The following is a 25203-nucleotide window of genomic DNA, read 5'->3' as shown; positions in this document are numbered from 1 at the left end:
GTTCAAGGACACTTCAAAGCCGGGGATCAAACTATCGACCTCCTGACCCGCAGCCGCCGTGTTTATGAAAAAGTCTGAAGAGATAAAATCATGATATTCAGGAGTCCTGACAGTATCTCCAGTCGTATCAGACATCCTTGCCTCTTCTTTTTCTTCTTTTTCAGCTGTGCACTAATGTGTGATGGCAGGTAAATAACCTCGGTATCAGCGCTGCTTTCATGGGTTTCACACCGACTCCGACTCCGGGGGTCAGAGGTGAGGTCACTGTCGCTCCTCCTGAGAGACGCAGCGGAAACCAAGATTAGAGGCCGAGCTGTCTGGAGTGTTCTGGCTCCGGGCTGCACAGCGATATCTGTAGCAATAAGACTGAAGGAGCGGAAAAAAAAAAATGAAAAAAGAAGAAAATTCTCAGTGGAAAAACTGGTTTGTCAAAGTCTTTACACTGCAAAAACTCAAATATCTTACCAAGAATATTTGTCTTATTTCTAGTCAAAACAAATCTCATTTTATTTAAAATAAGACTCATCACTCATTATGCTTGTTTTTAGACACTTTTTCCTTCTTTCAAGCATATTTTCACTTTAAAATAATCTGATAGTGGAGCAAGTTTTTCTTTCTTATTACAAGCACAAAAACCTGCTTTCACTGGCAGATTTTTCTACTTATTTCAAGAGAAAATTAGTTTGAAACAAGTGAAAATGATCTAAAAACAAGTTAATTTTTAGGTGACGAGTCTTATTTTAAGTGGAAATAGATTAGTTTTGACTAGAAATTAGACATTTTGACAAGAAATAAGACAAATATTCTTGAAAAGATTTTGAGTTTTTGCAGTGTAAAATAAATAAAACACAATCCCACCAGTTTGACCAGTTTGTCTCACTTTCTAATTTCGTCATGTTGTACATGTTGTACATGATGAGGAAGCGCGTCGGTCTGTTACCCCCCCCCCCCCCTCTCTTCCCCCTCCTCCCTCCCTCACATGGTTTATTTATATGAAACAAACAGACCTTTGTGCTTCAGACTTATTTTGCATGCAATTAGTTACATTCCCATGGCAACCGATGCTGGTGGCAAACAAAATGGAAATGGCCGGTGGGCGGCTCGAACACTGGTGCTGCAGATAAACTGTATCAGCCGTCATGTGTTGGTATGAGTTCTTCTGGTGAGTTTTCTTTTAACATCATGAGATTAACACTTTATTATTATTAATAATAATAACACGTTTTAAGATTACAATCTGGAGAAAACTCTATTTAGAGGGCAAAGGCAAATTTGTTCAGTATAAAAAAGATAATTCATATCTATTATATTATTTTATTATTTTACCCAATCAAGACTTAAAGGGATAGTTCAACATTTTGGCAAATTGGCACATTGCCATAATCCCTATAGTCATAGCAGTAGGTTTGTTACCTTTAAAGACCCCCTCCCATGAAAATCGTGTTTTTCGTGCTTTTCACATGTTCCTGTGGCATTTTTCTTGTGTTAGAGCACATATCAGCAGAAAAGGAAGTGCAAAATTGCATTTCTGAGTTTTTCTGCCTTCAAATTGCTGTGAACCAATGGCAGACGCAAACTGGCAGTTTCAGGGAGACTGGAGCTGACATGTCACAGCTCCAGGGGAGGGCACTAGTGCTACAAGCTCCCGCCCCGCTCTGCATCTGGCTCAGAGGTGAAAGCCTTCACAGCTCGGTGTAGCTGTCAAGGTATAACAGGTGTAGCTCACCTGGTAGAGCAGCTTGCACTGTGAGCAAGGACTATGTTCCAGTCTGGGATCGAATCCCAGTGTGTAGTTTTACGCTAAACGCGCTGAATCTGTAATTGTACAATGTCCAGCTGTCAGCAAGCGGGGGGTGGGGTGCGAGGAGGTGGCTGGGCGGGTGCAGAGCAGCGCAGTCTCCGCCCACCCTCCAGAGGTGCATTGCTAATGAGCTGGTTTTAAAATGACCAAAAAGGGTCGCGGGAGGGGGACTTTAATTGTCAGTGCAAGCTGTTTTTAGTATGACGGAGCAGAGCCGTGAGCTGCTCCGAGCTACGCTACGGAGGATAATGGGATTTCTTGATTTCCCTCATCAAACTCATCAAATACACAATCCAACAACTCCACAACGCTCTGGTGGACAAGTTGTGACCTGCACATTCACCACGCTGTTAGATAATAACAGAACGTTACCAGACAGAGTTGTTTTAGAGGGAAATTCATGCAAAACAGCTGATGCGTGTTGCCTTCAGGGACAGTTTTTTAGCAAGCAGTCTCTGTATTTCCCTCTACAACAACTCTGTCTGGTAACGTTCTGTTATTATCTAACAGCGTGGTGAATGTGCAGGTCACAACTTGTCCACCAGAGTGTTTTGGAGTTGTTGGAGCCTCAGTAATAGCTTGAACTGTCGGCGTCACCTTAGCTTTAGTTTTTATGCTGATTTACATTTTTTTTTATTTACTGTTTGTTGTTTCTAGATGCTTTAAATCACTATTTATTGGTCTTGGCTTTTTATTTTATGTCGTTCTATTCACATATTGTGCAACACAGCTGATTAATATACACTCTTTATGCATTTTGCAACTCTGTGAAACACAAATCGTTCGATTATCCGATCAGGTCTTTGGTGTCTAAAATAAAATTTTAAAAGTGTTAAAGTGCTCGTCTTCTTTACCTTGTGGCACATGTACGATCCTCCCTTCTTCACCTTGTCTTTACCTGAAGGAGGACCCTTCTGAAAGAGACAGAGAGAGAAAGAGAGGGATGAGCAGCTGAAATAAACCTGACAAACTTTAAAAAGTCTCTTTAGAGGAAAATCTGTCCTCACCGGGTTCCTCTGCTGGTCTGAGGTGTGATGCACCGTCCACCAGTCTGACGTCCATTCCCAGGCGTTCCCCACCATGTCGTACAGACCGAAGCCGTTGGCAGGAAACGTCATCACCTGCAGCACACAAGGACAACAAACTATGAGAAAGCAGATGTTAGCAGATGTGTGTTCATGTTGTTCTCTCTGGCAGAATGAGCATGTGACTGAGGGAACTGACTCTTATACAGATCGTTTAGTGGCTGATCTGGGTTTTCTTATTGCTTTACGTGCCACTATAGAAACTATTTTCCTGTTTGCAGAGGCTTCAATCAGAGAATAGAATAGGAAAAGATTGATGCAAATAAATAAAAGACAATCTCCCCTCAGCAGCTCATTACTTTAAAAGAACCTGAGTGCATATACGATCATGATTGATACTTCTAAAATTGAGGTTTTAAAGGCCCATCCTGTAGAGAATGAGATTGGATTAATATTATCTGATGGTTATTCATTTGATCTCTGCAGCTGTGAGCACCTGACGCGACTTTATCGACCTCTGAAATGAGCTCTTATCTCCGGCGCCTTTTCATTTCCCTGTAGATTCAACAGGGCAGAGACATAATTATTATGAATCTGTTTCCAGTTCTGTGACAATGGCTCAGGAGGAGCAACGTAACGTCACTCTTCTTCCTCCTCCTCCTCCTCCTCCACCACCACAACCTGAATGACATGTCTTTAAAGGGATAGTTCACCCAAAATTGAAATTTCACTCACAAGCTCCTCTTGGGTCCGTCCTCTTCCCGAGGAGCTTCGAGAAGCCTCCGCTACAAACAGGCTTGAAAAATAGACTTATTTAATTTTTTTCGGGACAATTTCACATTTCGGGGCTTCAATACAAGACGGACATTACATACGAGCAGCATGGAGGTATTTGGATGTTTTTTGGTGTGACTTTTTGTTACGAAGACAGTTGGTATCCATTTGCAACCGTTATATGGACATGCACTGCTACACCAAGACCCCCTGTAACTCAGAGAAGGGACGGAGGACTCTGAAACTTCTCCCAGCCCTTAGTCGACAATTTCAATTTTGGGTGAACTATCCCTTTAACACACCCAGACTGTGGCATCTCCCTCTCCTTCTTTCCTTCCTTCCTTCACTCGACTTACCGGTGAGGTTGTCTCGTATCCGTCCTCTCCAGAGTTGTGGTGGGGGAACTCGCCCTGCCACAGGTTGGCGTAGTGCCGTCCATTCGGGTTCAGCTTGTTTCCCCAGGGGTAAAGTCTGCAGAGAGGAGGGGGATGAGCAGCACATGTGAAGACAGACCGACCGCACGTGCACAAGTCGTCACCTAATGAAGTGATAATAACACACCTGTCTTTCCGGCCGCCCCTGCAGGCGAACTCCCACTCTGCCTCTGTAGGAAGTCGTTTGTCGGCCCAGGAGCAGAAGGCCACGGCGTCAGCCCAGGACACGTGGAGAACAGGATGATCCAGCCTGCAGAACAAAAAAACAAAAAAAGAAGAATGAATCACTTAATGACTTAATTTTCGTAATTATCAAGCAGCTATTTCTTCTCCTGTTGTTTACCTAACAAAATGAAAAAGGTGTTTGTATCTTAGGACTAGGGCTGGTCCGGTGTGAATGCACCTTTAAAAGAGTTTGGCCACGTTGTCACAATGTTGTTTTAAAGCCGGGCTGTACCTTTAATGTCCTACAACATCAGAGGAATATTCACCATTTCATCTATTTTGTTTGGTAAACGATTATTTTCATTATCAATTAATCTGTTGGTTATTCAAACGATTAATCAAATGCCTCAAATGTCTCGTTTTGTCCACAAACCAAAGAGAGACTCAGTTTATTGTCGTAAAGGAACAAAGAAACCAGAAATATTCACATTTAAGAAGCTGAAATCAGAGAATTTGGACTTTTTTTCTTAAAAAAACTTCTCAAACTGATTATTTGATTATCAAAATAGTTGACGATTTATTTAATAATCAATTACAGCGACAGATTACTTGGAAAATTAGATATTGAGTGAGGGGCAGGCAATATAAGATGTATCTTCTCCCTGCTCCCTTCCAACCAATGGAAGAAATGTTGTGATGATATTGTCAAATTGTGAAATTGCCTTGGTTGGAATAAATCAAAAGAAAGAAAGAAAGATTATTGTTCGATTAATCGATTAATTGTTGCAGCTCTACTTAGGACTTTACCCAAAAGGTCACAAATACAAAAAAGTGAACGAATAATAATAAATATGTGTCTCTTACACGCCAAAAGATCCATTGCAATGTTTCGTAATGGGACCAAGTGTTACGTATTGGGTGAGACAAATGCTGGCAACTTTTCCTTTGGAGAGAGTGACGTCCATACGAAGAGGAAGGTAGGATATGTTTGAACAGATATGAGAAGTGAAACGTTTAATGTGTTTGTTAATGGTGTCGATCTAGCAAATGACAATTAATAGGAATAAGTTGTTAGTTACGTAAAACAGGATTAATGAGTTCAAACACCCAAGTCATTAAATGATGCTCAAAATGTTTTATGGCTGAGAAGTGGATGTTTGTGATGTGTATGTGTATTGTTTGTTTTGCCTTTGTTTATGAGACACAGGTCTACATATTTGATATTACTATGTGTATACAAATGTAAAAGTGTATGTGTATGTAAGAAAATGTTAATAAATATATTGTTTAGAAAAAAAGAAAGAAGGTGTTTGTACCTGTCTGTGATGTGGGAGTCTGGCCCCTCGGGGTGTTTCCAGTCGGCCCCTTGGACTGGCAGCCACCAGGGGGCAGCAGCCACCTAACAACACAACAACAGAGGCGTTAGTACGGTGTAGTAGTACGTGTTGAAGTTTCCCTCTCAGCCGTGGTACTCTGGGTTCATGTGAAGGTGTCGGTGGTGAACTGATGAGTGGTACTAATGGTTTCCAGTGTTGCCATAATAACGGGCACGCGCCACCTTCCAGGACCACATGATCCGGCTGCACATGACAGCTGAGATGAAACAGTAAATTCCCCGCTGTCTGGCTTTCGTCTGCCAGGGGGATAGAGAGGGAGAGAGCGAGAGGCCGAAAAAGCTACCGAGCTGCAGAACGAACCTGTGAACGTCCTCACAACTCTGACAGAACGGCAGAGTGTCGAGCTGAAGCCGAGAATACAGAGGCATCATGCAAAAGTCTGTCCTCCCCCTGGTCCAAATCTTCTGTTAATGTGAACAGTTCATCAAGTGGAAGATGAAATGATCTCCAAAAGACATAAAGTTAAACATGAAACACTCTTTTTTTTCAATATTTTCATCAATATCAGTGTATTATTTTAGTTTTCTACAGTTTCAGAGTGAAAAAGGGAAACAAAGCAGCAGCAGCAAAAGAATGGGAAACCCAGGAGACTTGAGCTCTCAGAGAACTATGACCAAGGTATCAGACAAGATGTTTACTATTTACACACTGGGATAGTTTATATGGTTTATGGTTTATATGTAAATGTGTCATGTGTAACTTTATGTCTTTTGGAGATCATTTCATCTTCCACTTGATGAACTGTTCACATTAACAGACACTTTGACCAGGGGGGGACAAACTTTTGCATGCCTGTATGTGCGAACTGAGGCTGATGATCTCAAGGTGCAAATATAGAAGTCTAAAAAACACTGAAATGAATCACGATCCGGGGAAGATTAAAATATCATCATATAAACAAAATGACACGGATGCAAAAGATTCACATGATACTTATCAAGACGTGCTCTTTGTTTGGTCATTTGCTCCATGAAGATGAAAAATTAAATATAATTTAGGCTACTGCTTTAGGAGCGTTATCTTTATTAGATGAGACAGTTTTTTCCATTCAGCTGAAGGAGAAAATAGTCTCAGACCTCTAGACCTTCCCTGTGTTCCTCTGCCCTCATTATTACAACATTATTGATCAGAAAATCAAATGTGCAGTTAAACAATTCAAAACATTACCAACAATTCTTACAGAGGGTGTGTCGTATTAATACATACTGCCTTTGAAATGTATGTAATTAGTAGTTATGATAGAGATGTGGTAGGAGAGATAAAAATATGGAGTGGAATTAAATAAAATGCAATCTTGACATGATTTGAAATGTTAAATATTGTGATTAGATAGAGAGAACAAACCCTACAGGTGAGGTGGTGTAGTGCTACTTACAGCCTGTGTGATGTGGTTTTTCACTTCCTCGCTCAAAATTCCCTCAAATACAAACGAGTCTCCAAATTTCTCTGCCTGAAAAAGACAGAAAAGGAGTGAAAATATGAAAAATATGACATCCATTCAGATTTAAACATCTCAATAACCACACAACCACAGCCACACACTGCAAAAACTCAAAATCTTTCCATGAATATTTGTCTTATTTCTTGTCAAAATGTCTCATTTCTAGTCAAAACTAATCTCTTTCCACTTACATAAGACTCATCACCTAAAAATTAACTTGTTTTTAGATAATAATTGAGTTTTTGCAGTGCATATATAATAATAATAATAAGTGATAATAAAACTAAACTGATAACTCATCTGGTCTCATACCTCGGTCACGTATCCTGTGGCGGTGACAAAGCTCTGGAACTGGCTGTTGGTGACTTCGTGGACGTCCATGTAGAAGGAGTCCACGTGCACCGGCCTCTGAGGACCTTCTCCGTCCGCCGGGATGCCCGGGTCGTCCGTCCCCATCAGGAAGTCTCCTCCAGAGATCAGCACCATCTGTGTCCAAGGAGGCAAAAGACAGACAACATGTCAACACAGGTCTGAAGAAGAAGGGAACAGCTTTAAACTTTAACAACTGTACAACTACTGGACTTGTAATGTACAGCGCTTTGCATTAGTATTCATACCCCTTGAACTTTTCCACATTTTGTCACATTACAATCACAATCTTAAATGTGTTTTATTAAGATTTTATGTGAAAGATCAACACAACGTAGCGCATAATTGTGAAGCGGAAGGAAAATGATACATGGCGTTCAAGTGGAAATACATATTCAGCCCCCGGCCCTGTACTGAGTCAATACTTTGTTGAACCACCTTTTGCTGCAGTTACAGCTGCAAGTCTTTTGGGGTTTGTCTCTACTGGCTTTGCACATCTACTTACTGCAGTTTTTGCCCATTCTTCTTTGCAAAATAACTCCAGTTCCCTTCAGTTTTTCAAGTCTTGCCACAGATTCTCAGTAGGATTTAGGTCTGGGACTTTGACTTTGAAGTAACGTGACAAAATGTGGAAAAGTCCAATACTTTTGCATGGCACTATAGGACATGACTGCAACAGCTTAAGTGAAACATCTAAGATTTTTATTATTATTATTATTATATAGAAAAATGAATTCTAAGGATCTATAGGAAGAAGTTTTGCTCTTGACCAAAACTGATCAAGTGCCAACAACATTATCAGTCATTGGTGAAGTGACAAACAGAGCCATGAAGCACACGCTCCTTCCTTTTAGAGAAGAAACGGAAGCTGATCTATTAATAACAATAAACAGGGAAGTGAAACTAATACAACACTCAACCACAGCATGTGTTGCCTAAAACTAGTTTGAAACGAAAGTGGGTGTTAAGTGACTGTTGTGGGGATTTCCTGCACACTGTTCCCACCTCCACTAACTGTGCATCACGTAGGCCTATAGCTACAACATGGTAGGGGGAAGTGAACTAGTATGGACATGATGCAAAACCTCACTTTGGTTGGTTGGTGCATCTAAATAAAACAAAAACATAATATTCAAACGGGGGTTGTTTGTCATAGTGACGTCATGACAGGTGCTTCTTCAGCTCACCTGGCTGTGCAGCCCCCTCCTCCCCCCTCCCTCAGCCTCAGGTGGCCTCTCATTGGCGCTTTTGGAGTATTTCACAGCAGAGTCCACTGATCCTGATCCTGGATCTGATCCTGGATCTGCTGCTGGCTCCTCCACAGCAGCAGCAGCAGCAGCGGCTCTCTGCGGGTTCCCACAGCCGCAGCTCGGTGCTCTCTGCCCGGCGTCGCTGTCCTGCTCTGCCCCGCATGATGAGGAGCTCTGGAGCCCCGGAGCTCTGTCCGCACTGATGCTGCTGATGATGATGAAGTTTAAGATGATAAACAAATCAAAACAGCGCAGCATTGTTTCCAAGAAAAAGAAGAAGACCTCCTCAAGTCAGTTGTTACTTTTACTTCCGCAAAAAACACGTGGTCGGTCAGCTGGCCGTGACGTCACCGGTGTAACTCCTTCCTGCCCGAAGCGAAGATTGTGTTTTGTATTTTAATCTGTTAATAAACTTACATTTTCTTTAATATGATGGATAAAACATGTAAATATATGAGTTTATTACACATATTTATTTAAAAAACAACAACAACAAAAAAAATAAAACAATCAATAGGCCTACCTTTCCAACTAACAACTATTATAAACAGTTTTGCAGCACATAGTATAAATCAAGGCGCTGCAGTGTGGGAGTGATAACAGCTCATGTTTCCTTGGTGCTGCTGCTGCTGCTGCGGGACTGGAGGGGGGGTGACGGAGGGTGGGGGGGGGCACAGCACAGTGAGTGGACATCATTTCCCAGCTATCAACACTGCGAGCGCTTCAGAAGCAGAAGAAGCAAGGAAGAAGAAGAAGAAGAAGTGGCAGAGAGCCAATAAAGCAGCTCAGCTCCGGAGCCACAGAGCCGCTGCTGCTGCTGCTGCTGCTGCTGCTGCTGCTGCTGCTGCTGCTGCTCAGCCCCGCGGCTCCACAGGCGCCGAGAGGAGAGGAGAGGAGAGGAGAGGAGCGGTGGAGGGAGGAAGAGGTGACACAGGCGGGATTATTGGAGTCGCTGACGGCTGGAAATCACCCCGCAAGAGTGGAGGAGAGGAAGAAGAAGAAGGAGAAGGAGTAGAAGAGGAGGAGGAGGAGGAGGAGAAGAAAGCTACAGTCATGTTGTCGTAGCTGCTGCTGAACATCCGAGCGTTTCTCACGGCCGAGGTAAAGTTGAGCGCACAACTTGTTCACTGTGTCTTCCTCTCCCTTCCTATCGCTATCACTATCACTCTCTTCTTCCTCTATTTGCTTTTCTATTCCTCCTCCTCCTCTTTCTAATTTTTCTTCTTCTCCTCCTCCTTCTTCTTTTTCTCTTTCTCGCAGCGTACTGTAAGGAGGACGAAGATTTTTTTTTAGTTCGCTCTCCTTAAATGGTTAACAACAGAAACGCTCCCAGCTCCTGACCCCGGTGTTTGTGATGTGCTCATTGATACAGAACAAAGTGACCAAAGAAAAAAAAAAAAAAAAAAAAGGAACAAGAAACAAGAAACAAGATCAGAGTCTGGTCTCTAATAATAATAATAATAATAATCATATTTCTGCTGTGAAACATTGTGATTGCGGATGTGGTTTCAACAGTAAAGTCCAGATTCATCATGATAGAGTTTATTATTTGATTTCTGCTTGGACATGTGACTCCAGATGTTACAGGTGTTTCTGCAGGGTGAACCTGACTGTTGCCTTCCTGCAGCAGCAGCAGCATCGCCTCCTAATCATTAACTGTTGCTCGCCATGAACCACAACATCCAAATACAAGCAGCTACAGTCACATTAAAACACACACGTTTCCTGCTGCTATGCAAATCCATGCAGGCGGACAGTGGTTTCAGTGTTGTCAGACCTCCTCCTCCTCCTCCTCCTCCTTCTGCTGAACATTGTGCTGCCACCTAACTGGGAGCTCTGTAGCTGCACGAACCTTTCTGAGTGCTGCCATTATCATATCTGCAAGTGCACACTGTGTAACAGATCTGCAGCAGCTGAGTGCATGTAATTGGAGATCACTGTCAAGAGAGTAAGAGAGGTGGCTGTTTCTGCTTCCTGTTGGAGTTGTGTGACAGATTTATAACTTTTTTGGTTTCTTTTTGGATCTGAATCTAGTCTCTTTTGTTTGTTTGTCTGTTGTTTCGCTGCCTGCAGGTGTTCCTCCCCTGTGTGTGTGTCCAACATGTCGGACAAGATGTCCAGCTTCCTGCACATCGGGGACATCTGCTCCCTGTATGCAGAAGGCTCCACCAACGGATTCATCAGCACCCTGGGGTAGGTCCATGCTGAAGAGAGAGGAAGCAGAGTTACACCTGTGGATCTAGAGCAAAAAAAGAAAGTCTGCACACTATAGGAACTGCTCCTTTAAGGCTGCATTTAATGGTTAATCACCACCTCCAAAAGTTTGGAAACGTTTTTTCCAGTCAATCATTTATCTCCTTTAATAAAACAAGCTGATGTTGTATTGTATATCGTTGGAAAGCCTGATTAGTCTCCTTCACAATGAGGTATAATTTGTAAATATTGTGCATCCGTGGAATAAGCAGCACAGCTAAACGTGTGGGTATCACCTCTCCAAAAGAAATGTGCCCAAATCCCCTGTAATATTCTCCTGTTGGTGTCCACTCCTGGTCTGAGCTGCTTGGTGGATTAGATGATTGAACTCTCTCACAGTGTTACTGGCCGTTTTACACTTGCTGGTCATCAGCTTGGTCACATTTTGCTGTTGGATGACATCCCATCCCTCATCCAGGAGTTGTTGAAGGTCAACCAGCGCTGGTTTGGTTGTGTTGGTCAAAGTCCAAGCTGATCCGAAAAGGGTTGAGTTGGGTTGAGGTGTTGACTCACGGCAGGTCACTCCATCCTGTCCACTCTGTCATGATCCTGTCTCTGGAGGATGGAGGTAGGCCCCAGATCCTGGAGATACGGGATCCAGGAGAATCTCACCCAGATCTCTCTCTGCTTCAGTGATGACAAGGTCTGTTTTGTAGCCTAGAAATCTAGCTGCACCCTAGCGGCAGCAAATCTATTTGCTCCGTAGGTGGGTCTAGAAACGAGCCATAGGAACTTTTTGAGTCTCGAACACCGTTTGTGTTCACCAATCACAGCGCTCTATCTGTTTAGAGAGTCGTTGGGCGGGCTTAATGCCATGACGACATACTTTGAAAGAATTAAACTGGTCATTTTCTTTAAAAGTTGAGCAAGAAACTGCACTGAAGTCATTCATTTCGAAGAAGGATGTATTTGGTGTTTTGCCGACGGGATATGGGAAAAGTTTAATCTACATCATCCTGCTCTTTGCTCTGATTGGTCGTAGCGCTACCCTATTGGTGCAGAGGCAGTTTGAAAGACAGCCTTCATCCCGCCCCCTGGATTGAGCCGAGGTCTACCGGTCGTTGCCAGACTAGACATTTTAATGATATAGTCTGGATGGTCAGGCTATCTGTTTTGAGGATTTTGACACATTTATTGAGGGGGCGTTTCCCACACGTTTAGATGTGTTGCTCATTTCACCGATGCACCATCCTTAGTTTCCTTTTTTCTTTTTCAAGACAAGAAGCTTCTCATACCTTTGTTAACAGTTTCGGCGTGTTCTTCCTCCTTCTTCATCAGAACTGTCACTGTGATGTCAGATGGTGACGTTACGGAGGCGTGACACCGTCTGACATCACAATGACAGTTTTGAAGAGGGAGGAAGAACACGCCGAAACTGTTAACAAAGGTATGAGAAACTAATTGTTACATTCGGACATAATGAACTTTCATAATATTAATGCACCATCCTTACAAGTTGGACCTCATTGTAAAGGCGACTCATCAGGATTTCTCCAAGAATATGAAGTTCAACACCAACTGGTTTTAGTGAAATTAATAACGTTTGTATAAACTCAGACTCTGGGGTCACCTGACAGGTCATGTGACTGACAGTGGTGCAGAAACAGAGGCTTCATGCAGCTGTGCACACATTGTTTTCTTTACAAATAGACAACATTGATGCTGATGCACCAATTTACTTCCCAGATAAATGAAAAAAACACATTAGATGTTTTTTTTTCACTCTTAACACACCTTGGATGTCACATCCATATCACAGAACCATCAGCTGTCGTCCAGTATCAGTCTGCTGCGGCGCCTCCAACATCAGACAAGTTGTGATAACAAAACCTCAGCTGTCAGTGTTTGACTGGGATGTGTGTGTGTGTGTGTGTGCATGTGTACTTGTCTTTACATTGTTCCTGTAGATTCCCTCTCATGCACCTGATGGATGTTGGTTTGCATGAATCACAGCCTCAGAATGAACTATAGGCAGCTGGAGGAGACGAGTAAATGGACCGAATTTTTCACTGTGTGCGTGCGTGTGTTTGTGTGTGTGTTTGTGGGAGTGTGTTGGTGGAGTGGGTGTGAAGGGCAGAGTCAGAGGAAGAAACACTGACATGCTGCTGCTGCTGTTGTTGTTGTTGTTGTTGTTGTTGTTGTCATTGTTGTGCACGGGGGCTAATGGTGAAAACTGTGTTTACTCGCTCTCATTCACCCACACAGAGGCAGCAGCCGTTGTGTTGTTGTCGTGTTGTTGTCGTGTTGTTGTCCTCCAGCTCCGTCATGTTTATATGAAGAGCTGCTTTTTGATTTAAAGGTATAATGTGTAGGAATTCCCCCCATCTAGCGGTGCGGTTGCATATATGAACATATTCTTGATGTTGCATTCACGTGAAATCGGGCAGACGTCAGACAGACAACAGACGCTGCATGTAACAGGATAAACAAGCGTCTATGTAAACAAGTGGTCCGCCAGCACGAGGCAAAACAATACAGGCTGACAATGTGTTGCCATGGTGATGTCATATTTGTCCAGTAAAATATCCGGTTGGTTTGCCAATGGCCGTCTGCCTGACTGCACCTGAATGCAACACGAGTACCTCCGTCCTTCCTCACACTACACAGTGGTGACAGTTTTAACAGACCGAGCCGACAGCTCCGCTGAGTTTCCGTGGTTACCTACGGTCACGCTGCCACTCAACGTAAAAAATGGCGTTGCAACATGGCCGCCTCGGTTCGGTGCGTCGACCACTTATGTATTTGTAACGACTTGTAACAACTCTTTCTAAGGTACGAGAAAGCTTTCATTTGTATGCGGCTGTGATTAGTATTTATATAGTATTTATGAAAGCAATATTTGATTTTTGCTAATAAAAAACCAAATAAGTTACACACTGGGGCTTTAAGCATCACACATGAAGTAATGATCCACAGTGAAGACTTCCTCCTCTGAAACCTGCATCTGTTACCAGAGGTGTTGTTTATCAGGATTCCCCCCCCCACCCTCCCTCTGCACCCACTGCTCATGAAAAATGTACTGACCTACAGCAAAGACTGAGTCACTACAGAGACACTGTGGCCTTTCTCCAGTTCCAGTGCATCCCACGTTCACACACACACACACACACACACACACACTGTTGCACACACATTTACAAGTGCACATATTTCTTTATTAAAAAAAAAGCTGTGATGACAGTTTTGGCTGTAAAGCTGCAGCACAGCGGCGTTCCTCCAGATCTTCTGTACTTTAGAAGAGGAAGAGACGAGAGAGAAAAAACTCTCTGAGTGTTTCTGGTTCGACCTCAGCTCCTGTGTTTTTTGCTCGCAGGGGGAGCGACGGCGACTTTGAGCGAATTAAAGGTCCCCAAAAAAATGTAAAAAATGCCGGCGGGTGCTGTGAAGCTGCAGCTGCCACTCGTCCTGTTTGTTCAGATGTATAACTGGTTCACTCATGTTAATCACCGACCGCTCACAGAGGGATTAGTTCAGTTATGAGCATCAGATCTCTTCTTCCTAGATACTTCCTGACTTTTTATTTTTTTTATCAAAGTGTGTAAAGCCTTGTTCCTTGAGGTGCACAGGGAGGAGGAAGAGGAGGAGGAGGAGCAGACAGGTCTGTGTTTGGACAACCGACTGGAGACATTCCCCGGGAAAAAGGGTCTGAAATGGATGTGGGATCTGGCTCTGGTCCAGACCCATGTTATTCTAAGACAGTAAAAAGCTAAATTTGTCACCAGAAATTCGAGCTTCCCCTGCAGCTCATCTAATCCAGAGTTATTTCTTTATAGTGAAGAGCAGGAGAGCAGAGGTTTCTGTCTCTGTTAAAGGGATAGTTCAACATTTTGGCAAGTTGGCCCATTGCCATAATCCCTATAGTCATAGCAGTAGGTTTGTTACCTTTAATTGTTGGTGCAAGCTATTTTTAGAACGGCGGAGCAGAGCCGTGAGCTGCTCAGAGCTACGCTACGGAGGCTCGTGGGATTTCTTGGTTTCCCTCATCAAATTCATCAAATACACAATCCAACAACTCCACAACGCTCTGGTGGACAAGTTGTGACCTGCACATTCACCACGCTATGAGATAATAACACAACGTTACCAGACAGAGTTGTTTTAGAGGGAAATACAGAGACTGCTTGATGAAAAACTGTCCCTGAAGGCAATGTGCATCAGCGGTTTTGCATGAATTTACCTCTACAACAACTCTGTCTGGTAACGTTGTGTTATTATCTCATAGCGTGGTGAATGTGCAGGTCACAACTTGTCCACCAGAGCGTTGTGGAGTTGTTGGATTGTGTATTTGATGAGTTTGATGAGGGAAACCAAGAAATCCCATGAGCCTCTGTAGCGTAGCTCTGAGCAGCTCACGGCTCTGCTCCGCCGTTCTAAAAATAACTTGCCCTGACAATTAAAGGTAACGAACCTACTGCTATGACAATAGAGGGTATGCACATGACGTCACGGTACTCGGAAGTCGCTGTGGAACATCCACTGAGTGGCAAAAAGACGAGTGGCAGAGCCGCCGAAGTTTAAAAACGACACAAGTAACGAAGCGATTTCCTCCGAGCCCACACAAGTCTGACATGTCTAGCTTTGCCAGCATGTACAGCAGCATGACCTAACAGAGCTGCTAGAAATCTTGAGGTTACGTCTCACTTTGACCAGTTCAAGAACCTGTTCTCAATGACGGAAAGTAAATTCACTGGAGCGGTCATTTTTTCCGATCGATCAGCTGTGTTTACAGTTTCAAGTGTCATAGTTATGATGTTTAGACAGATAAATTAGTCTCTAACACATCCTACAGTTTGACTTGTTAGAGTTTTTCAGAATAAAAGCTACTCAAGTTTAAGTGTCGGAAGTCACTGTCAGGACGACAGTAACAGCTGTAATCTCGTCCCTCTGCACAATAACATCAGCCTGTCTGTCACTCTGCAGGTACCGCGGTCACACTGCGTGTTACTATGGTTACAGGATTGTCAGTGACGTGTCAGTGGAGCAGACGGTTTTGGGGAGCTGGCTGTCGATTCCTTTTGACATCAGTTTGTTTTGATATAACATTTTATCCAGTTTATGAGTCCACCGCTATCCGCCAGCACGTTGAGGGAGGTTTGTTTTGCCACTCAGCCCGAACGAACTGGGTGTTGCCGAGGGCAACGTGACGTAAACGATTATGGCAATGGGCCAATTTGCCAAAATGTTGAACTATCCCTTTAAATCATGTATAAATGATGATTGACGCTTTATTTTGTTTCAGTTTTACTTTTAATCCTTGTTGAATTTGGATGTTTTTCAGTTTCTGCTATTATCAGATTTTTAGATTAACAACCTCATAATTCAGACAGAAATCAGACGGGGATGCGAATCATCTCATTCTTTTCTCGATTCAATCAATTAATCATTTAGTCTATAAAATATGAGAGGTCTGGTTTTGTCTCCAGATGTTCAGGTCACAGAAGGAAACCACCAAATATTCACACGTCTGATGCTGGAAACACTGATTTATTTTTGATGTAATGATCCAAATGATCAATTAATCACCAAAGTGTTTGCAGATTGATATCATTGTATCAGATTTCTTTTTAAAAAACGTACAAAAACACACACAGACCACAGACCGGCTGCACTACTGTACTGTGTGTGTGTGTGTGTGTGTGTGTGTGGTTAACAGTGTTTTGATGTGTTTGTGTTCACAGCCTGGTGGACGACCGCTGCGTGGTCCAGCCTGATGCTGGCGACCTCAACAACCCTCCAAAGAAGTTCAGAGGTAAGAAACACACACACACACACACACACACACACACACACACACACACACACACACACACATAACACACACTACAGAGAGAGAGAGAGAGAGAGAGAGAGATAGTGTGTGTGTTCTCCCTCGTCCTGACATCATCTCTCTCTCTCTCTGTGTTTACACTGTGGCCTCTGCTGAATGTGTTATGCTGTGTTTCTTTGGTGACAGCCACAATATCTCTGCCCACTGGACTTCAAACAGGGCTGCCTTTACAATGTTAATAGCCTGTGAGTGCCTGTGTGTATGTGTGTGCGTGTGTGTGTGCACATGCAAGCACACGGATGTGCTCCTGCATCCATGCATGTATTTATAGCTGTGTGTGTGTGTGTGCACCTCGGCTGCAGCTCTGCTCTGTCGGGGAAAAGGACACACTTGATGAAAAGCTGCTTTCCAAACAAAAAGCCTTGAGATGCCTCTTTGGGTGCAGCTGCTATTTTTAGCTCTGCTACAGGAAGTAGAACTCATGACCCTCAGTTCTCAGACTGGAGGTCTGGATCTCAGGGGGACGACCCCTCGCCCGACGTTGTCGTTGAAACACACAGACTCTGGGTGTTTCGACTGTTTCTGAGGAGCCGACATGTTACAGAAAAGCTGTGTTTCTTTTCTTGATGCTGCAAAATGCAACTTGGATAAAATATGTTTTATGGCTGGAGACAGTTATGTAAGAGGAGCGTCCTCGTAGGAGCCATGAACTGGGTTTCTGTTGGTTAAGGTTAACGGTTATTTTGGTCTTGTTTGTTTTGATTATCATTTGATTTGTGTAATCGTATTCAGTAGCAGGTCACATGATTATGGGCTGGGTAATATGTTGGTTTTCTTTGAGAGGGTGAGCATTGGTCACAGTATTTTTTTGTTGACTGCTCTTGATCACTGTGATGTGACTTTGGTTACAGTTTCGTTCACTTTCATTATGAGTTGATTATTTTTGTTTTGTTAGTCAACAGTGTAAATTTATATCAGAAATCTCAGTGAGTTTTTGTTTAGCACGTAACATTGGACATCCAGGCTCAATCTCTGCCTCTAAGTCACTACAGTCTTCTTACTCAAAGTTCACCAAAAAATTTAATTCACTCTCATGCTGATGAATACTCCGGAGGAGTTTTTTATTTCTCAAAGTGCACCTGGAGACCCAGGAGGCCGGTTTGTAGTCCAACGAAAACTTTATATGAGAGTAATAGGGCCCGACACAAAAACGTCCATAAAACTACACAAAAACCATTTAATATTCCTCCACACTGCTCGTCCACTGCAATTCAAGTGTCCTGAAGGGAGATAGTCCAGAGTTTACTGGAAACAACGCCATGTTTAGGCTGTAAAAATGTCCTCAATGACATCATTTCGGGTCAACTCTGGACTATCTCCCTTCAGGACACTTGGATTGCAGTGGACGAGCAGTGTGGAGGAAGATTAAATGGTTTTTGTGTAGTTTTATGGACGTTTTTTTATTACTCTCATATAAACTTTTGGTTGGACTACGAACCGGCCTTCCGGGTCTCCAGATGCACTTTGAGGAATAAAAAACTACTCCAGAGTATTCATCAGCATGAGGGTGAGAGTCAGTCATTTTTTTAAAACTATTCCTTTAATGCATTGTTGGATTTTTAAGTTTCACAGCTCAGGAATAAGTGATGGATATGTTGTTTAAGAGATGTAGAGCGTTGACTGATCAATAGAGAGATGGCAGCAGCTCTGATTGTTATTGATTGGACATTTAACTCATCAAGTTGCAGCTTTTCCTTCTTCTTTCCATCAACAATGATTTTAAACTGAGTATCTTTTGGATTTTTGGACTGTTGGTTAAAGGAAACCAGCAGATGATTGATGAGGATGATAGAATAAAGAGCTGAAACTGTATTTTTTATATGTTTTTCCAACTGGAGCTTTGGCAGTTTGATAATTATCAGTTGCAGATTTGTTTTTCAAAGAATGCTCTTCTACTGTTGCTGCATCTTCTACATGTTTTCAATGTTAGTCAGCTTCACTTTGGGGCTTTGAACCGCATGTCAGACATCATGCATACCGTTCACACACACACTCCCACTTTATGATGCTGTATCTGCTATCTGTCTCAAGAGCACAGAGAAGATTGTGCTGCGTTTAAAGAGCAGCAGGGAGCTTTGATGTGAGCGGCCTCAGCTCCTCACTGGGTCTCTGGTGTCCTAGGACAGGTTATCTCCTCCTGCCCGTCCCCTCCGTCCCCCAGAGACAATCGCTGTCAGCAGGATACAGAACACAGAGCGCAGACTGATCCGTCCACGCCTGCAGCAACATGAAAGACGAACCTCTTTGTCTCTATCTCTGCTGCTGCTGCTCTGTGTGTGTGTGTGTGTGTGTGTGTGTGTGTGTCTGAGTGTGTGTGTTTCACCTACACAAAGAGAGCAACAAAAACTTGGCAGCACCACGATACAACAGTTGGTTCCCACCCAAACCATGATCACCCCCACCCAGTACTAATGTAAACATCTACTTTACAGTTTACCTACTGTATAGCATCATGGTCCTTAAAAGAATAGTTCACCCAAAATTGAAATTTCACTCATTATCTACTCACCCTCATGTGGACTAAGGGCTGGGAGAAGTTTCAGAGTCCTCCGTGGCTTCTCTGAGTTACAGGGCATAGCAATGCATGTCCATATAACGGTTGCAAATGGATACCAAAAAGACACACCAAAAAACATCCAAATACCTCCATGCTGCTCGAAGAAAAGTGGTATCCATTTGCAACAATTTATATGGACATGCACTGCTACGCCGAGACCCCCTGTAACTCAGAGAAGCCACGGAGGAAATTTCAATTTTGGGTGAACTATCCCTTTAAACCAGAGGGAGGCCGGGTGCAGAGTTTGAATGTTGTGTTAAACGAAAAGCAGCGAAGGCATCTTCTGTTTTCTGCTTTTCTTCTTCGTCGGTTCATCAAACAAAGAAAGATCATCAAAGCTCAAAGCGCAACTCTCGCTTCATCATTAAAGGGATAGTTCAACGTTTTGGCAAACCCTCCTCTCACCATAATCCCTATAGTCGTAGCAGTAGGTTCAACACCTTTAATTATCGGTGCATGTTGTTTTGAGATCGGCGGGGCAGAGATGTGAGCTGCTCAGTGAACGGTACAGGTCCCCTGTCCCTCATCAAACTCATCAAATACACAATCCAACAACTCCACAACGCTCTGAAATAATCATGTTATGTTATTTATATATTTTGAGGCAAATGCAGCTGGAACTACATTCCAGACTCGGTTGATTTCAAAAACGTAGTTTTTGAAATCAACAACATGCACCGATAATTAAGATGTGATGAACCTACTGCTATGACTATAAGGATTATGGGGATAGGAGGATTTGCTAAAATGTTGAACTATCTAGCTAGTTTTAAAGAGGAACTCTCCAGGGTCTGGTGTCTCCTCCTCTGTGTCTCTAACCCTCCTCTCCTCCATGTGCATTTGTTTTCAACGAAGCCGGTGAGAAATCAATCCATGGAGCGGTGGATAACGTTATTGATTTAATCAGCACTAGGACTCTGGAGTGGGTTAATTAAGGTAAAAATGTAGCAGAGTTAAGGTAAAGATCCTGTATAGTTCCTCTTTAAGGGAGGAGAAATGGGACTGGGCCCTATAGCTCAGTGAGGCTTTGGCAAAGTTTAAACCATTCAAGATGATGAGGCATGTTTTGTAAATTCAATTATCATTGTTTAGATGGTTATTTTTGGCAGGAAACATGTAATAGTAGTGTTGGCTCACTCAGACAGGAAGGCTTTCACTAATCACTTGGCCTTATTTAATCTTCCACATCCTCCCACACGCTGGTTTTCCCTCAACCCAACACACAAGCTCCAGAGTCCAGTCCAGTCCACTCTGTCCTGTCCTGGATCTTCTCACCTACACCTAAGATTTACTGTAGTAATGTTGCAGACACTTTTTCTTTTTAAATGGTTGTCCAACAAAACGTGAAAACACAACATTGTGGCTCAACAGACTCACTTTAAAGGGATAGTTCACCCAAAATTCTATCTACTCACCCTCATGTGGACTAAGGGCTGGGAGAAGTGTCAGAGTCCTCCGTGGCTTCTCTGAGTTACAGGGGGTCTCGGCGTAGCAGTGCATGTCCATATAACGGTTGCAAATGGATACCAACTGTCTTCGTAACAAAAAGACACACCAAGAAACATCCAAATACCTCCATGCTGCTCGTATGTAATGTCCGTCTTGTATTGAAGCCCTGAAATGCGAAATTGTCGCATTTCGTCAGAATTGGACGACCCGGGAAGAGGAGCTTCGAGAAGCTTCCGCTATACAAACAAGCTTGAAATATCGACTTATTTAATTTTTTTGGGGACAATTTCGCATTTCGGGTCTTCAATACCAGACGGACATTACATACGAGCAGCATGGAGGTATTTGGATGTTTTTTGGTGTGTCTTTTTGTTACGAAGAAAAGTGGCATCCATTTGCAACCGTCATATGGACATGCACTGCTGCACGGAGCCCCGCTGTAACTCAGAGAAGCCACGGAGGACTCTGAAACTTCTCCCAGCCCTTAGTCGACATGAAGGTGAGTAGATAATGAGTGAAATTTCAGTTTTGGGTGAACTATCCTTTTAACATGCGCTGTCAGTGCAGTGGTTGAAGTGGCTTCAGTGTCAGCTGGTCGTGACCTGAAGAGGCAGAAAGACGTGAAGATGCAGCAGAACAATAGAGGAGCAGTGAGGACGTCTCAGGTCCTGCTGCTTCTCATCTGACCCTCGTGTTGAATCTGTTTCCTCGGCTTCATGTCGGTGCAACGTCTCTCTTTTTTTTTTTGTTTTAAAGTGACAGCTCAGGACACCTGCAGAGTCTATACATAGCTCTTTATTCTCCAGAGTGGTCATTATGTGTAAGTGATGCAGTGACTGATGGCTCCATCCAGCTGTTTCAGCTCCTGCGTCCACAAACAGAACAGAACCGTCACTAATGTTGTTACAGCAGCAGCGACAGGTGACGACTGAGACACAGAAAACCAGCAACCAGCAGCAAAGTGGTTAATAATATTATAGCAGAGCTTCTTCTAGAAGTCAAAGTGTGTTTCATACCAACAGGAGGTGACGTCAATCAAACAGGGACTTCAGCTATTTATATATATTTATTTAATGATTATTATTATTAATAGTTGTTGTTGTTTTAGGACATTTTTGACCTTTTATTCTGAAATCTTTGGAATCAAACTTAGTTTGGATTAAGTCTTCAAAACTTCCCAAAGAGGAGACTCAATATTTTTCTTTAAAGGGACAACAAGGAGTTTTGGAAAAGCGAAGTGTTTATGAGCCTCCGAGCGCACCGTGAAATTCTTTGACCGGCGCAAGACAGACTCATGTTTTCATTCATCAAGAATTTAAGTCAGAGGTTCAAAGACGATCACATACCGTCGTAGTTCCGACCATAAACGGTGATTCGGCTGCGTTATTCTCATGACTCGCCGGCCGCGAAACCGAAAGTAAGGAAACGCTGGTCGGCTCGCCCAGCATTTCCGCCGCCACTAATAATAACAAAATAACGATAGAGACAAAACAATATATTTATCGAAACTGGGCCCGTTAACAAGTGTGGGTAACGTAGATTCATCCACATTAACGTGAGACTTTTTTATTGTCGCGGAATTTTTCGTTCTGCCGATGGAGAAACTCCTCGTTGTCCTTTTAAAGGTTTTACTTTTTACGTTCGCTTTTTTTTTTTAAAGATCTAATTTCTCTCCATTTTTAAAACAGTCATGTATCCATCATCAACACACTTAAAAATGAAGGATTTTTAATTTCATCATTTACACATTAATCCACAGTCTAGAGACCTGCTGGGAGTCGATATGGGACAGTGCTGTAAACTGGCCTAATTTTGGTATCACACTGTTTGTCTGACATTATTAAATCAACAAAAAGCTTCAGATAAACAGATAAACTAAATAATTTAACGTTATGATCCTCTCCTCTGTCAGCTGGGGAAGCTTTGCGTGACACACTTTAAGTTTCCACAGTAAACGCCCTGACAAGTGTGAAACAAACATTTATAAACCAAACAAAGAGACACGGTTTTCCCTCCATCTAACTTCCACAAACAGTCCGGCAGCGCGTGCTCACAGATCTGGATTATTATTTTTCGGCTCCGTCCCGCCTCCTCCTCCTCCTCCTCCTCCTCCTCCTCCTCCTCCTCCCTCAGCCACAGTTGTGCAGAAATAATCCCACTAAGTGGACACTACGAGGGCACAGAGCCAGACCATAGTCGTGCCCACCGAGCCTGACACTGTCACTGCTGAGGTATGCTCAACATTTCCTCCCAATGTAAACACACACACACACACACACACACACACACACACTGAGCTGCAGTCAGAGGAATCACAACAACTCTGTCAGTTTAAAGAAAATTCCTCTTTTCATCTGATTCGTCGCTCCATCATTTGACTGACAGGACGTTTCTCTGCTGCTGTCAGAGCTTTTTGTTGAGCAGTGTAAATTGAATGGTGCATTGTTCGCATGTCAAACTCCTGAATCATCAATCACCATCATGTATTAATAATAACAATAATAACAAAAAAACTTTATCTGAGTGTTTTGTTGTTGCAAAAATGTTGGAACGGGCTAAATTTTATTTCCCAGAGCAGGAAACTCAATCAATCAATCAAACTTTATTTGAAGAACACTTCATACAGAAAAGCAGAAGTGCTTTACATGATAACAAAATAGACAATTACACACACAGACACACGCACAAAAATTAAAAAACACTGAGGAATTAAAAACACATACATAACAATTTGCAATTTGCAGTGGAGGAAAAAAAAAACACTAGAGAGAGTGGATAAAAAATAAGATAAAGGAAGTAAAATGGCATTTAATAAAATAGATAAATAATACAAAGGAATGAAAATGGTTATGCTGCATAATGTTAAAGTCTAGATCTATTAAAACAATAAAAACCATGTACAGAATAAATGGAAGTGGGCAAATAGAATAGAATACTTTATATTCGATATCGGGGAAATTTGTTGGAATGAACAAATACTCATCAGCAGCAGTTAGACACACTCAAAAACAAGTTTAAGAACCATAAGACATGACCCAGTAAAAACACCACAAGTTGTTATGCTCTCTCCTGGTTGGTTGTTGAATGACTGAAGATGCGTCCCACATTTGTTAGAACGAGAAGCATGTGAGGACGTAGAGCGGTCACCAGGAACGTTGTTGTTCTACACATTTGCCACTCGACCCCTGACCCAGCTACACGAGTTCTGCTGCAACACATCGTGCCCACACTCCTGATCAATAACACTGCAGCAATACAAAATAAAAACCTGTGCTTTGTACCTTTGAAAACCGCCCACAAACTCTTACTTTACTCTGTGTTTTTATCTCCTTTAGTTGTACAGTAATGTTGTGTCTTTTCTTGCTCTCCTTCTTATTTGTGCCCAAAACTCACTGGTTGTGTCATTGTGTAACCTGATGATTGACAGAGATTAAAGGGATAGTAGCATTTTTTGAAAGTGGGGTTGTATGATCTACAAATAGCCCCTCACAACAATGTATGTTGTAAATCTCTGGGCAGGGCTATGGGCTGGCGTTGCTAACGGGAGGAATGCAGAGAATCTTCTACTGCAATTAAAGTACTTAGGGGCTATTTGTAGATCATACAACCCCACTGAAAAAAAATGCTACTATCCCTTTAAAATGCATCCATAACAGGTGACTTCAAAGAGAAATAAAACAGAGACAGAACACAAAGAGATTTTATATGATATTACTCAGTTTATTTGCAGATTTTGATTGATAGAGGATCCAATCAAACAGGTACTGGTTCCAATCAGCCAGTCAAATTAAGCCTCGATCTGCGCCTATGGTCTGAACTGACTTGTTATGCTTATTCTTGAAGCCTGTTATGTGACATTTATACTGGGGCTCAGGTCGTTCATACTGGGGCTTGTGGCCCAGTAAAAAGGCTCTGGCAGTCACACATGCATATGTCAGTTTCTGTGTATCGACGACCCGCGTGCCCAGATGTTATTGAATCCACATGCAAAATCAGTTCAAAGTAAATCTTGGTATAATGGGGGGAAACAAAGAGGATTATTATCTCCTGTTTGCACATAAAGAAATGTGAACAACAACATTATCGTTGCTAAATCAGAAGCATGTGAAAACCCTCAGCGTCCCCTGGCTCCACACACATCTCTAACTTGTTTTGTGTGTGTGTTTTTAACTTTTTTTATAAAAAACTTCTTTGTCATCTCGTCTCTTCTCTTAATTCCCTCAGAAGTTGTGGTTTCACATTCATACCTCCACGTTAGAGCTTTAACTCCTTCCCTCCTCCTCGAGTGTGTGTGTGTGTGTGTTGTCAGAGACACACTGCAGACGAACTGGGTGGTTCTTCTGAGATAAACACCAGAGACCATTTCTGTCTTGAGTCCCTTCCTCTCCCAATAACCACATATATTGCTTTCCTGTCTTTTTTGGGAGAGAGAGGAGGGGGTGAGTCTTGCAGGAAACAGTT

At 42.7% G+C, this 25203-nt stretch overlaps 2 protein-coding genes across 11 annotated transcripts in view; one reads left to right on the top strand and one right to left on the bottom strand.

The window, feature by feature from the left end:
• Positions 1-87: 87 nt before the first annotated feature.
• On the bottom strand, positions 88-7523 carry sumf1 (sulfatase modifying factor 1). Its single transcript, XM_085777961.1, has 8 exons — positions 7350-7523; positions 6972-7046; positions 5516-5598; positions 4162-4284; positions 3957-4071; positions 2809-2922; positions 2656-2715; positions 88-366 (listed from the first exon to the last, which is right to left on the bottom strand). Exons 1-8 carry the CDS (start codon positions 7521-7523, stop codon positions 262-264), a joined length of 849 nt encoding a protein of 282 aa, XP_085634087.1. The 3' UTR covers positions 88-261.
• Positions 7524-9402: 1879 nt separating this feature from the next.
• The window catches only part of LOC146986774 (inositol 1,4,5-trisphosphate-gated calcium channel ITPR1), a 117964-nt gene continuing 102163 nt past the window's right edge, over positions 9403-25203 (top strand). For 9 of the 10 annotated variants that reach the window (XM_085775589.1, XM_085775588.1, XM_085775585.1 and 6 more), the window contains exons 1-3: positions 9439-9757; positions 10730-10849; positions 16588-16658. In XM_085775589.1, the coding sequence (XP_085631715.1) occupies positions 10758-10849; positions 16588-16658 (163 nt within the window). In that variant the 5' untranslated portion in view covers positions 9439-9757; positions 10730-10757. Of the gene's footprint in view, positions 9758-10729; positions 10850-16587; positions 16659-25203 lie in introns of all 10 variants that reach the window. The other variant, XM_085775591.1, reaches the window with a different exon arrangement.

Source organism: Trachurus japonicus, chromosome 5 (genome assembly GCF_045865225.1).
Source record: "Trachurus japonicus isolate A0001 chromosome 5, Traja_1.0".
Classification (NCBI taxonomy): domain Eukaryota; kingdom Metazoa; phylum Chordata; class Actinopteri; order Carangiformes; family Carangidae; genus Trachurus; species Trachurus japonicus.
The sequence above is the reverse complement of the archived record's forward strand: the minus strand, read 5'-3'. Positions and strand labels throughout refer to the sequence as shown.